Here is a 19,028-nt window from a genome sequence, read left to right as displayed (position 1 = left end):
TGTGGAGAGAGACCAAGAGCACAAAGTTGTCCTCTATCCATTCCACATTTAATTCCTCCCTGGCCCATCCTTGTCTAGGGCAGAGATGGGTGACAACCATGGACATTTGGGTCTACTGAGAGAGAAATTAAGGTACCTCAGAAGGACAATTGGCTGACCTGATGCCAAATGTAAGGCCATTTAGAAACTGCAGCACAGGTCTTCTGGCTTGCCAACACAGAGCCCTTTCAGGTATCATATTCCAAATCAAAATAAAAAAAATAAGCTGGGCGTGGTGGCGCACGCCTGTAATCCCAGCACTCGGGAGGCTGAGGCAGGAGGATCATTGCGAGTTCGAGGCCAGCCTGGGCTACAAAGTGAGCTCAAGGTCAGCCTGAACTGCATGGCAAGACCCTGTCTCAAAAAGAAAAGAAAAGAAAAAACAAACAAACAAAAAAAACCCACCAGGTATGGTGGCCTGGGTTTGGTGCCCCCTGGCCATGGTGCTGAAGCAGGATTTGGAAACCCTGCCCTGCCGGCCCCTCCGTTTTGCTCAGTGCACCACAGACAAGACAGCAGTTGTTTAAAAACCAGTGCAAGCCAGGCTAGATCACCCTAATGCCAGCGTGGAAATACAAACTCCAGAAGGGTCCCTGAAAATCTCCCCCGTTCCACCAGTGCCTTGCTTGTCACCTACCTGCTGATACTGGTTATAGCTGGGCTGGGGGTAGGTCTGTGCAGTAGGGGGCGGTGGAGGGGTATAGGGGGCCGGGTTGTAGCCACCGTAGCTTCCGTAGTTGTAGGCAGGTGGTGGTGGAGGTGGAGGCGGTGGGGCTGTGTAGCCCTGGCTGTAACCTCCCTGGTTGTAGGGTGGCTGGCTGTAACTCGGCTGGAAAATGGAGAGAAAGACAACTTTGTGAAAGAGCCTGCTTACAGCTGGGAAGGAGAAAGGGCCTTTGTAAGCAGTTAGCCCACAGAAGTTCTTCCGTGGTGGAGGCTGTTTGGTACAAGGAGGTGAGCCAGGTCTGACATGGCAGGACAAAGTAGGTTGAAAGGAAAGCCATGGGATGACAGTCTGGACTCTAATCTCAGCTGAGACACCAGGGGAGGAAGACACATGGAATCTCTTAGAAAAAAATTTTTTTGGCAGGGCTAGGGTTCAAATCCAGGGTCTCAAGCGTGCTAGGCAAGCACTGTATCACTGAGCTACACACCCAGCCCCTCAGTTTCATTTTCTGTAAAATGAGAATCACAACAAACTTTCTGACTGTATTCAAAGCTTTTGTGTACCAAACACTAGGCACTTAATAAATGGTGGTAGCTGTCACTGAACATCTGCTAAGAAAAAACAAACAAACAGTGGTGACACTCTGCTAAGTGCTTTTCATGTAGTCTGTACTACAGACTCATTTAATTTGTTAGGGTTTAGATCCAGCACCCACCCCAGCGCTGCAACATGTGCTCACAGGTGGGGCGTTAAAGGTGAGTGGATTATGGGGACCTGTTACTGGGCACATGCCTACAAGTGTTTATGTCCCTGGCTCCTGCCTTCATTCTCTGCTTTCTCCATGTGCCATGAAGTGAGCAGATGTGAGCAGCTCTCCTCTGCCACGTGGCCCTGGTTGGAGCCAGCTGACTGGACTGCAGCCATGAGCCAAAATAATGTATCTTTCCTGTCTTCTTTTTCTTTTTGTTTTTCTTCCGGTACCGGGAATTGAACTCACGACCTTGCGCTTGCCAGGCAGGCGCTCTGCTGCTGAGCTAAATCCCCAGCACCTCTCTCTCGTTTTCAAGTTGTATATTTTAGCTGTTAATCTCTCAGCAATGAAAAATGACTTACGATCCATGTCACCTCTTAGGGTAGGTTCTATTAGCTCCACTGTAGAGATGGAACCCAAGGCTTAAGGTGAAATCATTGAGCCAAGGCCATACAATTAAAAAGAATTGACCTCTGGATTTTCCTACTTATAGAGCCTTAACTACTAAGCTACAGTGCCACCTGACTCTCACAACAAACCTCAGAAATGAGTTCCACTAATACCTTTAGTTCTTTAAAGGGAAAATGAGGCCCGTAAGGCTGAAGCTGATTTTCAGCATCACAAAACCTAGAGATTTATGAGGCTGGTGGTTTGAAGTTGTGTCTACCCAACTCTTGCGCTAGTACATTTTCTGGGTAGATCAGAGTCTGGCAAACACCAATGTGGTAGCTGCTCCCAGGCCTAGCATATGGAAGGTGCTTAGGAAATGGATGCATGACAAATGAGATTGCTTTGGCTAGCAGATATATACCACAGCCCCAGTAATAACTCTGCAAGACCTGGAATGCAGCCCAGATCTGCTCAGGGGTGAACCTCTTGGTGGAGAAGGCAGGTCCTGAGTTTGGACCCCTGGTCTCCAATCTGAGGACAAGCAAACAGTCCCTTTCAGCATGGATTAAGAGGTGACTGCAACCGAGTGCTTTATTGGGGATCCAGCTGAGGCCAGCAACACAGCCAAGACATACGTACCTGTGCTAGAGGTACTGAAGCTGACAACCTACGCCTGGGGTCAGGGGAGGAGGGAAGGTTTTAGGCATGGCCAATTCATTTCTGGGTTTAGAGGTATCTGGCAATTCTAGGGTCCATCTGGAAGGGCTACCAAGGAGAATGAAGGGCAAACAGAACCAAAGCATGTGTTAGTGATCGCCTTAGACCTGCTTCCTCTCCCTCGCTCAGGTTTAAGAACACAGATGTGCACATCTGAGTGCAAATGTATGCACACGCCCTCACCTGTGGAGGACTGTAGCTGCTGACAGTGGGGGTGCTGGTATTGGCGCCTGAGCCAGGGATGTTGCTGTTCTTGTTGTAGCTGCTGGCCCCTGGGGGGTTCCGAGCAGGGCTGTAGCTGGGTGGTGGCGGCGGCTGCTGAGGTGGTGGCTGTGGCGGCGGCGGCTGCTGTGGTGGTGGCTGCTGCTGGGGGGCCCGGCTGTAGCTGCCTCGGTTGTTAGAGTTGTTGTTATCCCGGCTGTTGTTACCCCAGCGGTTCTGGTTGTAGCCACCGCCTCCACTGCGGTTGAAACCTGCATTGTAGAAATCCAGATGAGAGGCCCCATCATTCTCAGCAGGCAACCTCCTTATGACTGCTAGGGCCACACTGCAAGGCCAGGCGCAGAGCAGGAGCTCAGTTAAAGTGAACAAATAAAATACAACTTCTGGGCTTCATCAGACCCCCGAGACTCTGCCTTGTCCCACCCTGACAATTCTAGGTCATCACTATCTGCTGACAGGTTTGTTTCATCCACTGGACTGGAAGCCTGGGCAGGCAGGGGTCAAGGTTAAGTTTCTATTGTGTCCGACCATCTCAAGAATTGTTCATCAAGGGGCTGGGGATTTAGCTCAGCGGCAAAAGCGCCTGCCTGGCAAGCGCAAGGTCGTGAGTTTGGTTCCCGGTACCGGAGAAAAACCAAAAAAAAAAAAAAGAATTGTTCATCAAACTAGAAAGAGATGTTAAGCATTGGGCAGACAGCACAAGTCAGCTCTGGTCCTCTTCAAGTGTGGCCAAGTAGGATGCCCACTCCTGAGCCTCTGATGATTTCTGGGCCCTGAACTCTCTCCCCTGGCCAGCTCCTACTGGACCTGAGGCTCTAAGCTTAGGTATCAGTACCTCAGGAGGCCTTTCCTGAGCCCTGCTGCCTCCTACAGGCTGCCAGGGTTCACCTGAGGTCAGAGATCCCCGAGCTATCCCATTAAGATATTTGGGTCATGGCTGTGTCCCCAGAACTACCCAGCACATGACTGGTACAGTGGGGCCCAGGACATGTTTATTGAATTAGGAACACTTTACTTCAGAGACAGTAGCATTTATTAAGAACTTGGGCTTTAGATCATTTGAATCCAAGCTCTAGATTTAGCTGGGTGACCTTGGACACATTAACTTCTCTAAGGCTATTTCTCCATTCCTTTTAAAACCAAGAACCAATCCTAACATTTGCCTTGTGCCACGTCCTGAGGTGGGCCCCAGGACTCCTCTTCCAAAGTACCTCATGGTCAGACAAGGGAAGGTCTACAAAAATTGACAGCACTGTGACATGTGAATGGACAAAGGGTTTCAGTAGCAAGGCCAGGAGAACGGGGTAGAGGGAGAGCTTCTTTGAAGTCCCAAGTCTGACAGTGCCCAGTTCTCTACCAGAGTTCAGTCCACAGCTGGAGCTCAGTAAGCTTCAGCACTGAATGAATAGGAGTCAAAGCTCAACCCCAACCCAGGGGAGAGCTGTATTACATGTCTTACCTCCTCGGTAGTTGCTTCCTCCACCAGTTCCCCCTCCTCGATTCTGGAAGCCACCACGGTTGCCTCCAGGGGGACCTCGGTTGTCATAGCGCTGGAAACCACCGCCACCCCCACGGCCCCGGAAGCCACCTCCTCGGTTGTCAAAGCGCTTTTCAGGGGGTGGCCCAGCCTTGCGGCCTTCCTCATTGTACTGCCTCACCAGCTTGTCTGCTTCCTCCCGCTGAAGCTCAATGAACAGAACCTCATCCAGGAAGTCACCTACATCAGGCAGCGTGAAGTTGGCTAGGAAGAAGTGAAAAAGGGACAGGTCAGTATCTTGAGGTCTGGTCTCTTCTACTCCCCCAACACTGGCATCTATCTTAGATACAGTGAATAGAGTAATGAATGAAAGAAGCCTGGGTCCCAATGACTCAGATTCTCCGATAATTGTCAGGGACTAACAAAGACCCTTTCTTGAAGACTACGCCCCACCTAAGCATGGTGTTTAGTTCCCTCCACCCTCACGCCAGCGAGCAGGTCAGGCAGGTGAAACACAACCCTATTTGCACAGAAGAGCAGACAGGCTCGCCCACAAACAGCTCAGCCAGTGGGTGTTAGAGGCAGGTGATGGTGCAGGACTTTCATCTCCACTCTTCCACTTCCTTTTACCCCACGCACCCTGCCACAGAGCCAGATAGACAAGAGGCTTGGCCATTCTTAGCTTCAGGAGACGGAAAAGGGACAAAGCAGAAGCAAAGAGAGCAAGGTCACACAAAGCAAATAATCGGGGATCTAGTAGGGACATGATGAGTAAAGGCCCTTTCTCATAAGGACCTGTTGAGATGGCTCTCTGGGAGCCACTCACTTCCTACCTTTCATTTCTAAAACCGCATGATCTGGGACATCCTTCCCCTCCTCGTCAGTTCGCTTTATTGTTCGGTCTTTCAGGTCCTCGTCAGTGGGACAAATTACAATAGCTTTGCGCTGGAAACCTTCAAATGGTCTCATTTTTCGTCTCTGGGCTGACCCATAAACATTTGTCTAGGGGTAGGTAACAGGAGAGACAAGAGATGGTACATTAAGAGTTTTCTTTTAAGGAATATTATGTAGGCCACGGATGGGAAAAGCATACTAGTGCTTCTTGTAAGCAGAGACTCCAGAAACTGCTCTGCCTCTGTTCGTTTTTGGGAGGGTGTGTGTGTGTACCAGGAATCAAACTCAGGACCTCACGCTTGCCAGGCAGGCACTGTACCACTGAGCTAAATCCCCAGCTCCTTTCCCTCACTTTGATGATTGTTTTATCGGCTCTCAAAAATGCAGTAACTTACGAAAAGTGGCTGCTGACAGGCCCAGGGCAAGGGATTCCTTACCAGCTGGGCTTCGCTCTTTAATTCAGTTAGTTCTCAGAACTGCACTTTACAAGTTTTTTTCCTTATCTTTTAAATAAATTTTTGGTGCTGAGGACCAAACCCAATAGCCTCACAGCAAATATTCTACCACTGAGCTAAATGCATTTTCCCTATTTTATAAGTAATACACAGTGGGTAAAAAATTAACAGTATAAGGTGCAAAATTCAGAGCAAGAATCTCTCCCTGCTTAGTACTAGTCCTACTTCTTGGCTATAACTTGGACTAAATTTGTGAAGCTCCTTTTTTCTAAAATGCTTCTGCAGTTTTATAGTACACAAGGGACAGGCAAATGAACCAGCCCCTTTGGACAGCTGGGTGGAATGTTTTCCACAACACTATGGTTTTTCATCTCCTTTGTCCTTCTGAAACATCAACTCAGCCATACGCTTCTAGCCATGGAGGCTGTGCTTTTGGTAAATTCAAGTTGGTACTCCTGTGGTTTCCCTTCCTCCATGGCAGGCAAGTATCTCCTAGGTGGGCGCTGGCATGGAAAGCTGCCCTACATGTGTATGCAACCGGGCAGAAGAAACAACAGCTTCCTCTGACCAAGTATCTCCAATGTGCCAAGGTTCTCTGGGATGCCATCCATGTCTGCTGGACTGCAGGGCTCCATGGACTTGGCCTGTGCATCTACATTACTCGGCTACTACTGAAAAAGTTAGCAGCTCAATGCCCCCTTGAGACTTCTTGAGCATGAACCACTCTGGAGAAGAGTCCAGGCACCTATATGGGTATCTTCTCTCTTCAAGATCAGGAACTTTAGAGCGAGGGGCAAGTTCTTCATTGTATCTAAACGACTACAGTGGCTCTAACAGGGAGAAGCTGCAGAGGGGATGGGCAGTCTATAAAGGGGCACAAAGAAATCAACAACAGAAAATGTATTCTTAGGACAGAGCTTGGCAGGGTAGAACCCTAGCTATAGCTAGGTTGAAGTTGTGGGGTAGACACATACTCACTCTGGCGGATGAGGGCTGAGCAGATGACCAGAGCAAACGACAAAGTGTGAGGAATGACGCAAGTGGGGGCTGTGCACTGACTTCTGGGTATGAGAAAACATGACGACACAAAGTGCAGGGAGAGAGCCTGGCAGAGCTTAGCTCTACTGTGATCTGGCCTTGTCACACCTATGTGGCCCTGGGCTCATGAGTTCCACCTATAGCCTGAGACAGCTTCTCTGCAAAAGCAATTTACTAGGTATTTACTGAGTATCAAGCCCTGAAAAGAGAAAACAGCATGAATGTGTTATAGTTACAGTGAAGAATGAATAAGTAAAAGCCTTTGTTTTAGCCTGGGGCCTGACTTGTAGCCAGCACTGAACTGAGGTGAGCAACCACTGACACGGGCATCACTAGGCTGAGATGCTGTGAGTATTTACACCGTGATATTAACTTGAAGCAACCCAGACTAATAGGCAAGGTTAAGCTGCAGCGATTTTCCAAATGAAAAGGCAGGCACAGTGAGGTAGGATGTAAAGAACACAGGCTCTGGGGAAGAAACTTAGGTTGAAATCTCCGCTGCGTCCTTTACTGTTCTGTGGGTCTGTAGATGTGTTCCCCTTACAGTCTTGCTCCTTGGATTTCTTCGCTGAAAGACAAGGATCATGTTACCCTCCTCCTGGCTCTGGGAGGATTTGCAGATGTGAGAATCTTTGGAATGTGTGGCAGGGAAAGAAGTCAACGCACAGCATGGATCTGAAATAAGGTCAACAGGACTGACATTATCCTAGGAGTGGCTCCCAATGGAAAGTACCAGGGAAAATTAAGTCTGAGGAAAAGTTGAAGTACAAGGATGCAGGCACAGACCTGTGGGAGATCTGGGCTGCGGGTGCAGCAGTTCTCTACACCAACCATGTTCCCTGGTTCTCACATGCATGCCAGGGAATGGGTAGGAAGTGAGTGGTAGGTACACACTATTACTAGCCCTTGAACCACAAATGGTTTTTAAAGCCCTAGGTTTACAGGGTAAAACCCAACTACTTTCCCTTGACCCTATTCTTAAAAACAAAGCAGAAGCAGCATCCAATCTTAAGCAGACACAATTTGGATTCCTCCAGCTAAGTAAGTTTTCTCTTGACATAAAAGCCAGAATAAGTAATTGCCAGGGTGAATGAAAGCTCAGATCATTCTGCTGACAGTTCAGTCCTTTCCATTTGATTTCCAGAAACCCCTGTACTATTAGGACCTTTCTGCACCTTGGGGTCATGGAAAAACACATCTGGAGGTTTTTGAGTGGCAGGCCTGCCTTGTCAATGCTCCAAATGTGGGAACAGAGAATAGAGAGAATATGTACCTTCATAGGATGGGAGCAATGGGGAGGAGCAGACTGGACTCATCAATAGCTGTCCTTTGTACCGGGATGAGGCTCTACTCAGAACCAGCTTCTCTGATGCTCTGAGCTGAGCTAAGAAGCCTGTCCCATGACAACTGTTACGAATGCCCCTCCCCTGCTTACTCTGGCTTGGAGAAAAGCAGTGTCTAAACTTCTCCAGCAGAAATGCAAATGCTTGGTTTTCCTGGAGGAAAGGGAGTCTGCTAGTGGCTGTTACCACAGCAAACACAGTGAGGTCAGGGCCCCAGGCCAGCCCAACACTGCTGTGGTCACTGGGGATGGCTGGTGGCTGTTGCTAGGAGACAGGAACAACAGCGAGGTCAGCTTTTCCAGCCGTGTGGGTTCTCTGCCCAGCTCCTGCTCCTCCAGGTCCCACCCTGCTTGAAGATGTCAAGTCTAAGAGAGGTCTAGGCTGTCTGTGTTTCCTGCCTTCTGACCACCCCAACTCCAAAGATGTAGGCAGAATAGGAGTCAGGTTTTTCGAGAAGCTGCAGCCCTAGTTTTGGCTGTGACAATATGAAGAAGTGGGGAGGACACAGAAGGCATAGATTATGCCTTCTGCTGTTATCCTGAGCTCTCCAAAAGGTGACTCTGCCTGGTCAACTCTCACTTGTCACAGCTCACCAGGGCCAGGCTGGCAGCAGGTGAAACCTGGCAGGACCCCAAAGGGACAAATTTAAGGCTGGTGAGGAAGAAGCTTACTTTGCATTCAGTCCCGTGAACCCCAGTGGAAGGAACCACACGTGTAGAAAGAGAACTGGACAGTGTCAGGAATGGACAGGCTTGAGGCTCTGGGGATGGCAGGGGAGAAACAAGGAAGCTTCGTTTTTTCCCATGCCTGCCAGTAAGAGGCAGTCTACTCTGGGCCTTCACTCTAGCCCTGGGTTTGTGACCCTGATAACAGGGAAATAAGAAGGACTAGAACCACTGGTTCTGAAGGTGAGACCTGGTTGGCAAAGCCATCACATTTAGCCCAGATTCTGATCAATGTCTAAGCAGGCCTATTAAAGGCACTTTTGGTCCACAGCTGCTATCTCAGGGTGGTCTGGAAAATGTGGCCATGAAGAGACTCTGAAGCCTCCAGGTGGGCTACTTTGTCACCACACAGAGAACCAGGTCCTGGTCTCTTCTGCATTTCAACACCCTGTGTTAGCCTTGAGAGAGGCCAGCAATGTTCTCCTTTCAGAGGCTTCCTACCTGTAACCCACCTGAGGCAATGTGGCTCTCTACTTCTCTTCCGTCTGTCTGTCTCTCCTCTTTTTTCTTTTTCTTTTTTTGTCTTTTAAGACAGGGTCTCGCTATGCAGTTCAGGCTGGCCTTGAACTCACTTTGTAGCCCAGGCTGGTCTCCAACTCACAACGATCCTCCTGCCTCAGCCTCCTAGGCGCGGGGATTACAGGTGTGCACCACCACAGCCAGCTCTGCATCCTCTTAATAACCAAGCAAATTTAGTCATATCCCTCCCTAATGAAAATGATTATGGCTTCAGAATGGCTTTAAAACAAAGCTTCAACTCTTTTTTTATCATGTTCCCTTCTGCGGCCCAGACAACCCAGCTCCTGAAAGCTTTTTTTTAAGTTCCCACCAAAGCCCCAGTCAGTATGGGTCTGGCCATGTGGTAGTCAGCGGAGCTGTGTTCTTCCAGTGCAGTGACTGCCTGACTTATGAGGCCTGTTTCCCCTGGTCACCCTCTTTTTTCCTCCTAATGTTCTAGATGTGTCCTTTGGATGCCCACATGATAGGAAGAGGCTGTTCAGCCCATCATGGAATGCTGGTTGATGCCCCAACACACCTGTGCCCAATGAGACACATCCTAGGGGACCAGACAAAGGTAGAATTCTGGCCACACAGTCCCACTAGCTTGTGCAGGGATAAGGCTCCTTCCTTCGTGAGAGTGGACACTGAAAGGTCCACCTACCTAACAGGAGGCCTGGTCAACGTAGACGTCTAACCACTTAGAGAAAGCTGGGCTTGGGCAGAGCTTCAGAAGTTACAGGGATTTTGCTATAGTACTGGCCTCCCCTTTGGATGTTCCATCTAGCTCAGGAGATGGTCTTGCACAAACTTATTCCTCAATGGCAAAGCTGGTAGTGTGGGAAGTGCCAGGATGTGGCCATGGGCCTTGCTCAGAATGTCCTACACATACACATACACACACATACCCCTCTCTCACCCTGTCTCATATCCAGAGTTTCTCAGAACCTACTTTTAGGGATAAACTCAAAAAGGTCAAATCACTGGCTTTAGACCTCCTTCCAGGCCTGAGGAACCAATACATTCTAGCCCCAACTCTGTCCTCAGATTAACCAGAAAACCTTTCTCCTCACTTTAACACTTAGGTTCTCTGCCTTACTGTTGGTCTGGATCACACTGCCTGACCTGCATGTCTCTTTACTAGGAGGCCAGCAGCCCCGAGGACCCCGCGGTGCAGCTCCAGCCAGGGCCCTGAACAAGGCAGCACCAGCTAAGAAAGCTGACAGTGAACCTTTACAGCTCTCAGCTCCTCTGTGCCTCACGGAGGTATGCAGAGCTGAAAGCCCACAGGCCTCCTGCCCAGGGATGTTAGACAATCTACTCCTAACTATCATCCTCCTGGGACACATATTTGAAATGGGTTCCACAGCTGATTTAACGAGCAAACCAAGCAAAAGACAGGCATGAAATTCTGCTGGGGAATCTAATACCAATACTACTGTTGGGCCTTTCAGGACTCTGAGTCCAACTGGGGCCAAGTCAGAAAAATTCCTCAATATCCTGACATGGAAAATGGAGCAAAGTAAGGCTAAGAGTTTAAAATAAACATTATTGGTGGGGCTGAGATGGAGAAAAACCATGGGTAGCTTTTGGACTGTCCTCCACTGCTCAACTTTTCTGTGCAGAATTCCACTGTAGTACCGGGGAATTCCGTTCTGACAAGCCAATCACCGCCACAAATCACCAGCTCTGCTCTTATCCAGACCCTTCTGAAGTGAGGTACAAGTACCCGGTGCTATGTGTACGGAAAGGATGTCAGTAAAGTTGCAGGTAGAGTATTACTTGGTTTACATACTTGCTTACTCAGTTTCTTTTACTTTTTTGACTTTTAAGATAGGGTCTTGCTAAGTAGTTCAGCCTGGCTTCAAACTTGAGGTGATCCTCCTGCCTCAGCTTCCCAAGTGCTGGGATTATAGGCTTGAGCCACCACACCTGGCACTCAGGTTGGTAAGAAAGCACAAATTGAAGGCCTCATAATCCACAAATGCAGAAAATAAGGAAATAGCCTTTACTGTTTGAGGAAGCCTTCAGGACAAATGTCAACTATGACATGGAAAAGTAACAAACATGTAGAACTCAATACTCTGAGACAGGGACCCTTAACCATTTTGGACCACTCATCTTTTTAAGAATACTGAAAACCACAGTCTACATTTCCATACAAACTCAAAACTGCCTGGCTTTAAAACAAACAAACAAACAACAACAAAGCTACTGTATAAGCATAGGACATTCTATATTCAATTTCAAAGGTTCCTAGATGCTGACATTAAGAACCCCATCCTTAACTGAAAGGCCAGTATGAAGTATGTGGCTTAGATATGTAGTTCCTATTAATAAAACCTTGCTGAGAGAAGCTGACTACACCTATTCTGCTGAGTAACAATCATCACCAGCTGCTGTGTGCCAGGTCTTGTGTAGGCCTGGGGGATCATTATGATCCACAGTCTACAGAGCAAGGGAGGAGATTCAGAGGATAAAGTCAGACGCCCACAAGGACACTGCTAGGAAGTAGCTAAGACTCAAGCCCTAGTTTGCTGGATTTAGAGATCTATGTCTCTTCTGTTTTGCGAAGTAGCACTCACCTGACAATGAACTAACAGGCTTGGATTGTGGACCCAAAGCCCACCACCCTAAGGGCAATGAGCTGTGTGAAGAATCTATAACCACATCTTTCTAACCAATACTACAGTTGATGAGCATTATATGGAAAAGAGAAAAGGACCAGAGCCCAGGCATCCAACAGGTCATCTCCCCTCTCCTGAGGACTTAACTGTCACCCGTCAGTACCTGATCTAGGATATAGTTGCGTTTCTTGCGGGCAGCAATCTGGATGAGGCGGTTGAGGCACTGGGTGGCCTGCTGGATCAGGACATCCCAGCGGCCAGCATAGTTCCGCTGCCGGCGCAGGCCCATTACCTGTGGGCAGGAGGTGGTGAGGAGTGAGTGGTACTCGGTAAAAGGCAGCATCTAGCGGGTGGGGGGAAGACAGGGAGAGTCCAAGGGTCATCCTTACCCGCATCTTATCCATAATAGCATTGGTACCCAGGATGTTGTACTTCTTGGAAGGATTGGAAGCTGCATGTTTGATGGCCCATGTGGTCTTGCCAGCAGCAGGCAGGCCCACCATCATCAGAATCTACAATAACAGGACAGGAAAGGGGCGCTATGAAATAGCAGTTGCACTGGTGGCATGGTACCACCCTGGTTTGCTGCTGGCCACAATGGTGACTCATGGTTGCCTCTGGAAAATGAAGCTCTAACAGCATCTATCTCTCAGAGTTGTTGTTGGGATTCAAAGACTTGAGGCTTTATCAAAAGTGTGAGTACTAAATTTAATGCTTCTATTAGCAATTACATTTTTGTTCAAGAATTGAACAACCTCTGAGAGAGAAAAACACAGGGAGGGGCATGAACTGAGATGGTTCATGGAGGGTATGAAAAGTGGTACAACCTTCCTATTCTCTGAAATGCTAACCTAAGTGTATACATAGCTTATAGATTACGTTAAATCAATATACTAGAGTTTGGCAAACACTAGTTGTGAACAAATGCTTGTCAAGGGGAATGATCAGTTTGTGGGAACTTTAAAATTATGTTCAAAGCCAACTGTGGTGGCACAGGCCTGTAGTTTCACCTACTCAGATCCTCAGGCAGGAGGATCACTTAAGCCCGGAGTTCAAGGTCATCCTAGGCAACACAGACACCAACTCAAAAAACAGAAACAAAACCAAAAAAGCAGCTGGGTGTGGTGGTGTGTGCCTGTAATCCCAGCACTCAGGAGGCTGAGGCAGGAGGATCTTTTGAGTTTGAGGCCAGCCTGGGCTACAAAGTGAGTTCAAGGCCAGCCTGAACTGCACAGCAAGACCCTATCTCAAAAAGACAGAGAACGAAACAAAAAAACCCAAAAAAGATAAAACCAAAAAAACTCAGGTTTTTATGTAGTGTGATGAAGCACATAAAGTAATATTAAGCAAAAAAGGCAGGTCATCAGACTGCTCTATCTTAAGATCTAAATTATGAGTATGCATTATACACATGAAGCACTAATGGAAAAGAACAAGACCAACTCCAAAATCCTCCAAGTAAATTTATCTGCTGACAGAGGAATTATGGGAAATTCTAATTTAATTTCCTCTGTATTTCTTACTTTTCTATAATGAACATAAACCACTGAATAGAGGTTACCAATACAGCTACTAGAGTCAAAGGCCATTTTGTCTTTTTTTATTTTTAGCTAGCCCTGCGTGGGAGGACAACTGCTCAATCTCCCCAAGAACACTGGGTGGCAGAGCACACTTATCAGGAAGTACCTGGAGTCCCTATCTGCTGCAAGGAAAGCCTCCTTTCCCCACACTTTGGCCTCACTCAGGAGCAGAGCGGCTACTTCCTGTTGGAACCTTTCTAAGACTCGGGCAGACTCCACTTGCTCCTCTCTTTTTGGCCTAAGTGCCACACCAACACCGCTCACCTCACTCACAGCAACATTTAACTGATCCAGCCCTGAGAACTGAGACAAAAAGGTCACTTGACCCCAAGATTACCCATGCTGTGAGTTCTTCTTTCACCACACCTAGTCTCCTGAGGACATCAGCATGTCCTCAGGAGAAGGGAGGAGACCTTGGCAGCAAGGCACCGCTGGAGAAGCAGCTATTAATTCAGACTAAATGATAAAGCAGTCTCCTTACCTCACACTCTGCCTTGCTCTTTGGTCCAACAGTGCCCCGGATCCGCTCACTGAGGGGAAGGTGCTGGATGAAAGTAAACCCTGGGAGGACAGAACAGTAGGGTTCTGCCCTCTGTCCAAAGTTGAACTCTACAGCACAATTCTTCACCAGAACATGAGGGTAGAGGGCCTGACCCCCCAAGGCTTCCTTCTGGATTCGGAAGGCAATGCCCATCCACTTCCCATTCTTGGTAAAGGAAAGCTCCACATCATTTCCACATTCGAAGTCCTAGGAGAGAAAGTCAAAGGATAGTAATTGCCAATTCTTAGCTTAAAGTACTAGGGGCCACAAGCCTAGAGGGTATATGCAGGAAGTGGAAATACAGCCAGCTTTCTAGACTTGAGTGCATCCCTCCTCAACATCCAGGCAAGCTGGGCAGTATAAGGGAACAGCTCAGAAAATGTCCAGCTCAAATCCCTCCCTACCTAAGACCTGGAAGCTGGTGGATGTGACATAAATCATTTTTAAAAGTTCCAAGAATTTCGTGCCAACCAGAGACAAAGACAAAGGAAAAGACAATCCTGCCTGTCGTCAAAACTGACAAGGGTGGTTTATAAAGGTAAGAGATGAAGGAAAGCCAGAAGAGGGCCTTTTTAAAGCTATCTCCAGCTCTACATCTGTTTGCTTAACACACATTCCATGAGTTTCTACGCTTCCCAGTACACGTCTGTGGCAATCTGGGGCCCACGGAGCCCGGAGATCAGTGTGGAGCCAGACAACAATAATGTTTATCAAAATTCAGTAAGACCTGCCAGGTGCAAGTTTCTCTAAGGAATTTAGTCCTGAACAATAAATGCAAGGAGAGCAATCTGTGTACAAAAAGTACTCCATGTGTATAAACTTGGTGGCCAAGAGAATCTAGGGTCAGACAGGCTGAAACAAAGGATGGAGGGAAAAGTAACTTCAAGTATAGCTGAGAGCCATAGGAGGCCATGTACATTCATTCCACAACTTTTGAGTCACTGAAGTTTAATGGGTCCTGTTTCAGAAGACAGTCTGCTTTACCATTTACTAATTTTGTGTGTGAATTATTTTATCTTATTTCCTATTACATACAGAGCTGTTCTTAGGATTACGCTGGTTAGTACTCAATACAGAACGTGCTCACCAGGAATGTGAACTACCACTACAAGCTGCCAGGCAAGGAGTCATGGCCCGACCTCAGCATGTAAGGTGCTCTCCAAATCACCTCGGGAGTTTGGACTTGATGCTGACGGCAGAGGAGACTTCTGACTTGTTTTGTTTGGGGAATGGCCTGGTCTAAATTGTTTCAGGAGATCAACTTAGTTGCAGAGTAAAGGTTTATAGTTATGGAGTCTCAAAATGGGATGGGACAGCAGATCAAAGCAAAACACAAGGTCCAAGCTGGGCATAGTGGCATACGCCTGTAATCCCAGAACCTAGGAGGCTGAGGCAGGAAGACTGCCAAGTTTGAGGCTAGCCTGTTATACAATAGTGAGACCTTGTCACTCACAAACAAACACCCAGTTTCTGACCTAAGAGTTCAATATGTAGTATTTTCTCTCTTGATAGGGAGACCGCCTTGGGACTTGCCCTTTAAAGAGCAGTGGAAGGATCTCCTGAGAAGCTTCCTCATTCTTCTCCTTAGCACTCTCGCGGTGTAGCACTATATCAGAAATCTCATGTCCACGCACCCCTCTACCCCTGCCTTCCAGCACCCAGGGCCTCATACATGCTAGGTAAGTGCTCAAGAACTGAGCCACACCCCCAGCTTTCCATTCTATGCATACAAGTCTAGACCACACAGACCAGAGATGCCAACACTGGCCAGACCGAATCCTGCCCAGGCTGCAGTGCAGTCCCTCCATGTCTTTCCACGTGAGCATGAGTGGATCCAGTCACCTCGGCTCTGACATGGAAATGAACACTGTGGGTGTCAGTCTGCCTTGTGGCCACCAGCCTTATTACAGGAACCTAACTTACCATACCACACAGAAAACTAAATCTGCACCCTCAACTAACAAAACCACCACCCACAGAGCCATCTGTCTAAGAGGCAATGGTAGATGGGTGGCTCCTGCTGCAACATTTCTATACCAATGTGAACCTAAAGCCCCAAATTTCTGAAGCCAGAATTACTCCGTGTCCTGTTTTTACAGCCTCATCTCTTATCCCTCTTTGTGTCCCCTAGACTCCAAGTATTTTATTCCTTACAGTTTGCTGAAAGGAGTTATCCTCTTCTCTCCACCCAAAAAACCATCTTTCCCTTTTTAAGTGAGAATACAAGAGCTAACACAAATGATCCCTTCTGGTTCCCTCTGACCAATGACTTTCACACCTTCTCCAGCCTCCCACTCTGAGCCTTTATAAATTTGTGGCATCCTCTAATCAAAAGAAATTGTACATAGAATCTTAAAACTGGAAGTAGAAATGACCTGGTAGAAAAAAGTGGGAGATTCTGCCCTGCCGCACACCCAAAGAACCTCCTGCTTTGGGAAAGACTGCCATATACTGATTTCTACAACAATACAAAGATAGCTGGGCACAGGGGCATACACCTGCAACCCAAGCATTCTGGGCAGCCGAGGCAGCAAGACTACAAGTTGGAGCCTGGCCCAGGCAACTTAGGGAAGTCTTGCCTCAAAATAAAGAATAAAAAGGGCATGGGATATAGCTTAAGTATGAAGAACCTGGGTTTAATTCCTAGTGTCAGGAAAAAGAGAAGTCTCTAAAGAGGGTATGTGAAAGGGAGATGGCAGAGAAGGTCTGACACCTTCTATATTCATAAACTGACTTTTCAAAAAAGGTTTCTAGTCAAGCTAATCCTGTATCATTTGTGTGAGCCACAAAAGATGGCAGGATTACTGTTAAATGGAAAAACGGTAAGGTTTAGATGACTCTGTAGGGTATAAACCTGTTTAATTTTTATTTAGAGAAAGTCTTATTAGGTATTATTTCAATGTTAAATTTATTAACTGTACTGTGGCTAATAGTTTTATTTTTAAGAAAAACAGTGAAATACTAAGGAATAAAAATATGATATATGAACCTATGCACAAATGGGTAAAATACAAATTACACACGCACGCACGCATACATACAAGAAAATGAAAGCCATGTGGTAAACGTTAGAATCTGTTTGAAGCCTGAGAATTCTCCATTCTTATTCTCGAGAAATTATTTCAAAATTTAAAAAATGAAAACGAAAGTATACATGTACAGATATGAGGGAGGGAAAACAAAACCGACAAGCATCTGTCTGGGTAGTCACTTCCTCCTGGGCCCTCCCTTGTGGCAGATTTTACAGACATCTCCTGTAACCCCTAATGCTAACTGTATTAAGATATAGTTATCATGCTGGGCATGGTGGCACACGCCTGTAATCCTAGTGCTCAGGAGGCTGAGGCGGGATTCTTGTGGAGTTCAAGACCAGCCTGGGCTACAAAGTGAGCTCAAGGCCAGCCTGAACTGCACAGTGAGACCTTGTCTCAAAAAAACAACGACAACAACAACAGAAGATATAGTTATTGAGGACTCTGTTCCAGCTAGTACTCTATGTGCTTTTTATCAGTTAACTTGATGCTACACAAATTTGAGGTAGGTGCAGATTCCCAGGTAGAGGAGACTGAAGAGACAAAGAAGCAGAAGTTGCCCAGGGCTGAGTGGCAGAGGAGGGACTAGGTCCAGGGAATCTGGCCCGAAAGCCAACAGCCATGACATTACAGTACAGTGATCATCAATCACTGCTCTCCAGAACTGCTACATGCAGTAGAGGTCAGGCACTTCCTCGTTTGTTCTGGTTTGCATCCACCTTTGCTACAGAAGACAGTGCACTAAAAGAGATCAGTACAACTAATGTGAGATGAAGAAAGGAAGAGGATTTAGGGTAAGATGACGCTAATGTGGGACAAGAGCCAACACGTGACCTTCAAGAGCAGACAGGTTATTTCCTAATACAGAGAGGTGAGACACTTCTAGGTGTGATGAGAAAACACGGTGCCTGCCTCGGCAGCACATATACTAAAGTTTATTAGAAAGCATCACGCATATCTAGGAATGGAAGACGGCCGTCTACACTTGATGTCTCCACAACTCTTCAGAAGTTTGTAAGAGCTTTGCACAAAAGACCAGAGGTGGTCGAATGGTAGAATTTCACCCAAGAGGACAGTATCTACTCTAGTCTGCCAAAGAGAAACAAACCAATACACTGAGTGGCTGGATATGCAGCAGACAATGGACAGAGGTATTCTGAAAAAGAATTTTGTGGATTGGCCGAGTGTGGTGGTACACGCCTGTAATCCCAGCACTTGGGAAGCTGAGGCAGGAGGATCGCTCCAAGTTTGAGGGCAGCCTATACTATACAGTGAGACCCTGTCACAGAAAGAAAGAAAAAAAGGAAGAAAGGAAGAAAGGAAGAAAGGAAGAAAGGAAGAAAGGAAGAAAGGAAGAAAGGAAGAAAGGAAGAAAGAAAGAAAGAAAGAAAGAAAGAAAGAAAGAAAGGAAAAGAGAGAGATAAAGAACAGAAAGAAATCTGTAGCTCAACATCTGGTCTGCCAACACCACAGGTTGCTAGCACTCACAGCAAAGCAGCCAATCACATCATTTTCTGCAAACTTGTCTCCGTAGTTTTCAAATCGGCTATTGGTGGACTTCTTCCCTGTGCCTCCATAGCCATAGGAGAAAGGCTCTTCGCCTGATGGAACAAATAGGAACAAGCAGGTAATAAAACTGTGATGATCACAACAATTTCCACAGTTGCCACATGCTTTTAGCTTTCCTTCCTTTGCTGTACTGGCAAATGAACACAGAAAATGTTGAGCTGTATTCCCAGTCCCTTCATTCTATAAATTTTTTCGTTCTATTTTGTGATAGGGTCTCACTATGTAGTTCAGGCTGGCCTTGAACTCACAGTGATCCTCTTGCCTCAGCCTCCCAAGTGCTGGGATTATGGGCATGGGCCACCATGCCTGGCCATTTTAAAAATATTGACAGAGGGTCTCACTAAGTTGTCCAGGCTGGGCAACTTGAGATCTTCTTGTCTTGGCCTTCCAAAAGCTGGTATTACAGGTGTGTGTTACCATGCCCAGCTATGCTTTTACCTTTGAAGACAAAAATAACTTTATT

The 19,028-nt window shown here is 47.1% G+C and overlaps 1 protein-coding gene across 6 annotated transcripts in view; it reads right to left on the bottom strand.

Moving 5' to 3' along the window:
* Hnrnpul1 (heterogeneous nuclear ribonucleoprotein U-like 1) overlaps nucleotides 1-19,028 on the bottom strand; it is a 35,795-nt gene that overhangs the window by 1,200 nt on the left and 15,567 nt on the right. For all 6 annotated transcript variants that reach the window (XM_005412330.2, XM_005412331.2, XM_013508689.1 and 3 more), the window contains 8 exons: nucleotides 18,485-18,597; nucleotides 13,905-14,171; nucleotides 12,233-12,355; nucleotides 12,007-12,135; nucleotides 5,097-5,265; nucleotides 4,246-4,527; nucleotides 2,748-3,037; nucleotides 677-868 (listed from right to left, as the gene is read on the bottom strand). In XM_005412330.2, coding sequence (XP_005412387.1) covers nucleotides 677-868; nucleotides 2,748-3,037; nucleotides 4,246-4,527; nucleotides 5,097-5,265; nucleotides 12,007-12,135; nucleotides 12,233-12,355; nucleotides 13,905-14,171; nucleotides 18,485-18,597 — 1,565 coding nt within the window. The remainder of the gene's footprint in view (nucleotides 1-676; nucleotides 869-2,747; nucleotides 3,038-4,245; nucleotides 4,528-5,096; nucleotides 5,266-12,006; nucleotides 12,136-12,232; nucleotides 12,356-13,904; nucleotides 14,172-18,484; nucleotides 18,598-19,028) is intronic.

The sequence above is a fragment of the Chinchilla lanigera genome, unplaced genomic scaffold (assembly GCF_000276665.1).
Source record: "Chinchilla lanigera isolate Chin_1 unplaced genomic scaffold, ChiLan1.0 scaffold00154, whole genome shotgun sequence".
NCBI classification, from domain to species: domain Eukaryota; kingdom Metazoa; phylum Chordata; class Mammalia; order Rodentia; family Chinchillidae; genus Chinchilla; species Chinchilla lanigera.
This window is presented reverse-complemented; position numbering and strand designations above follow the sequence as displayed.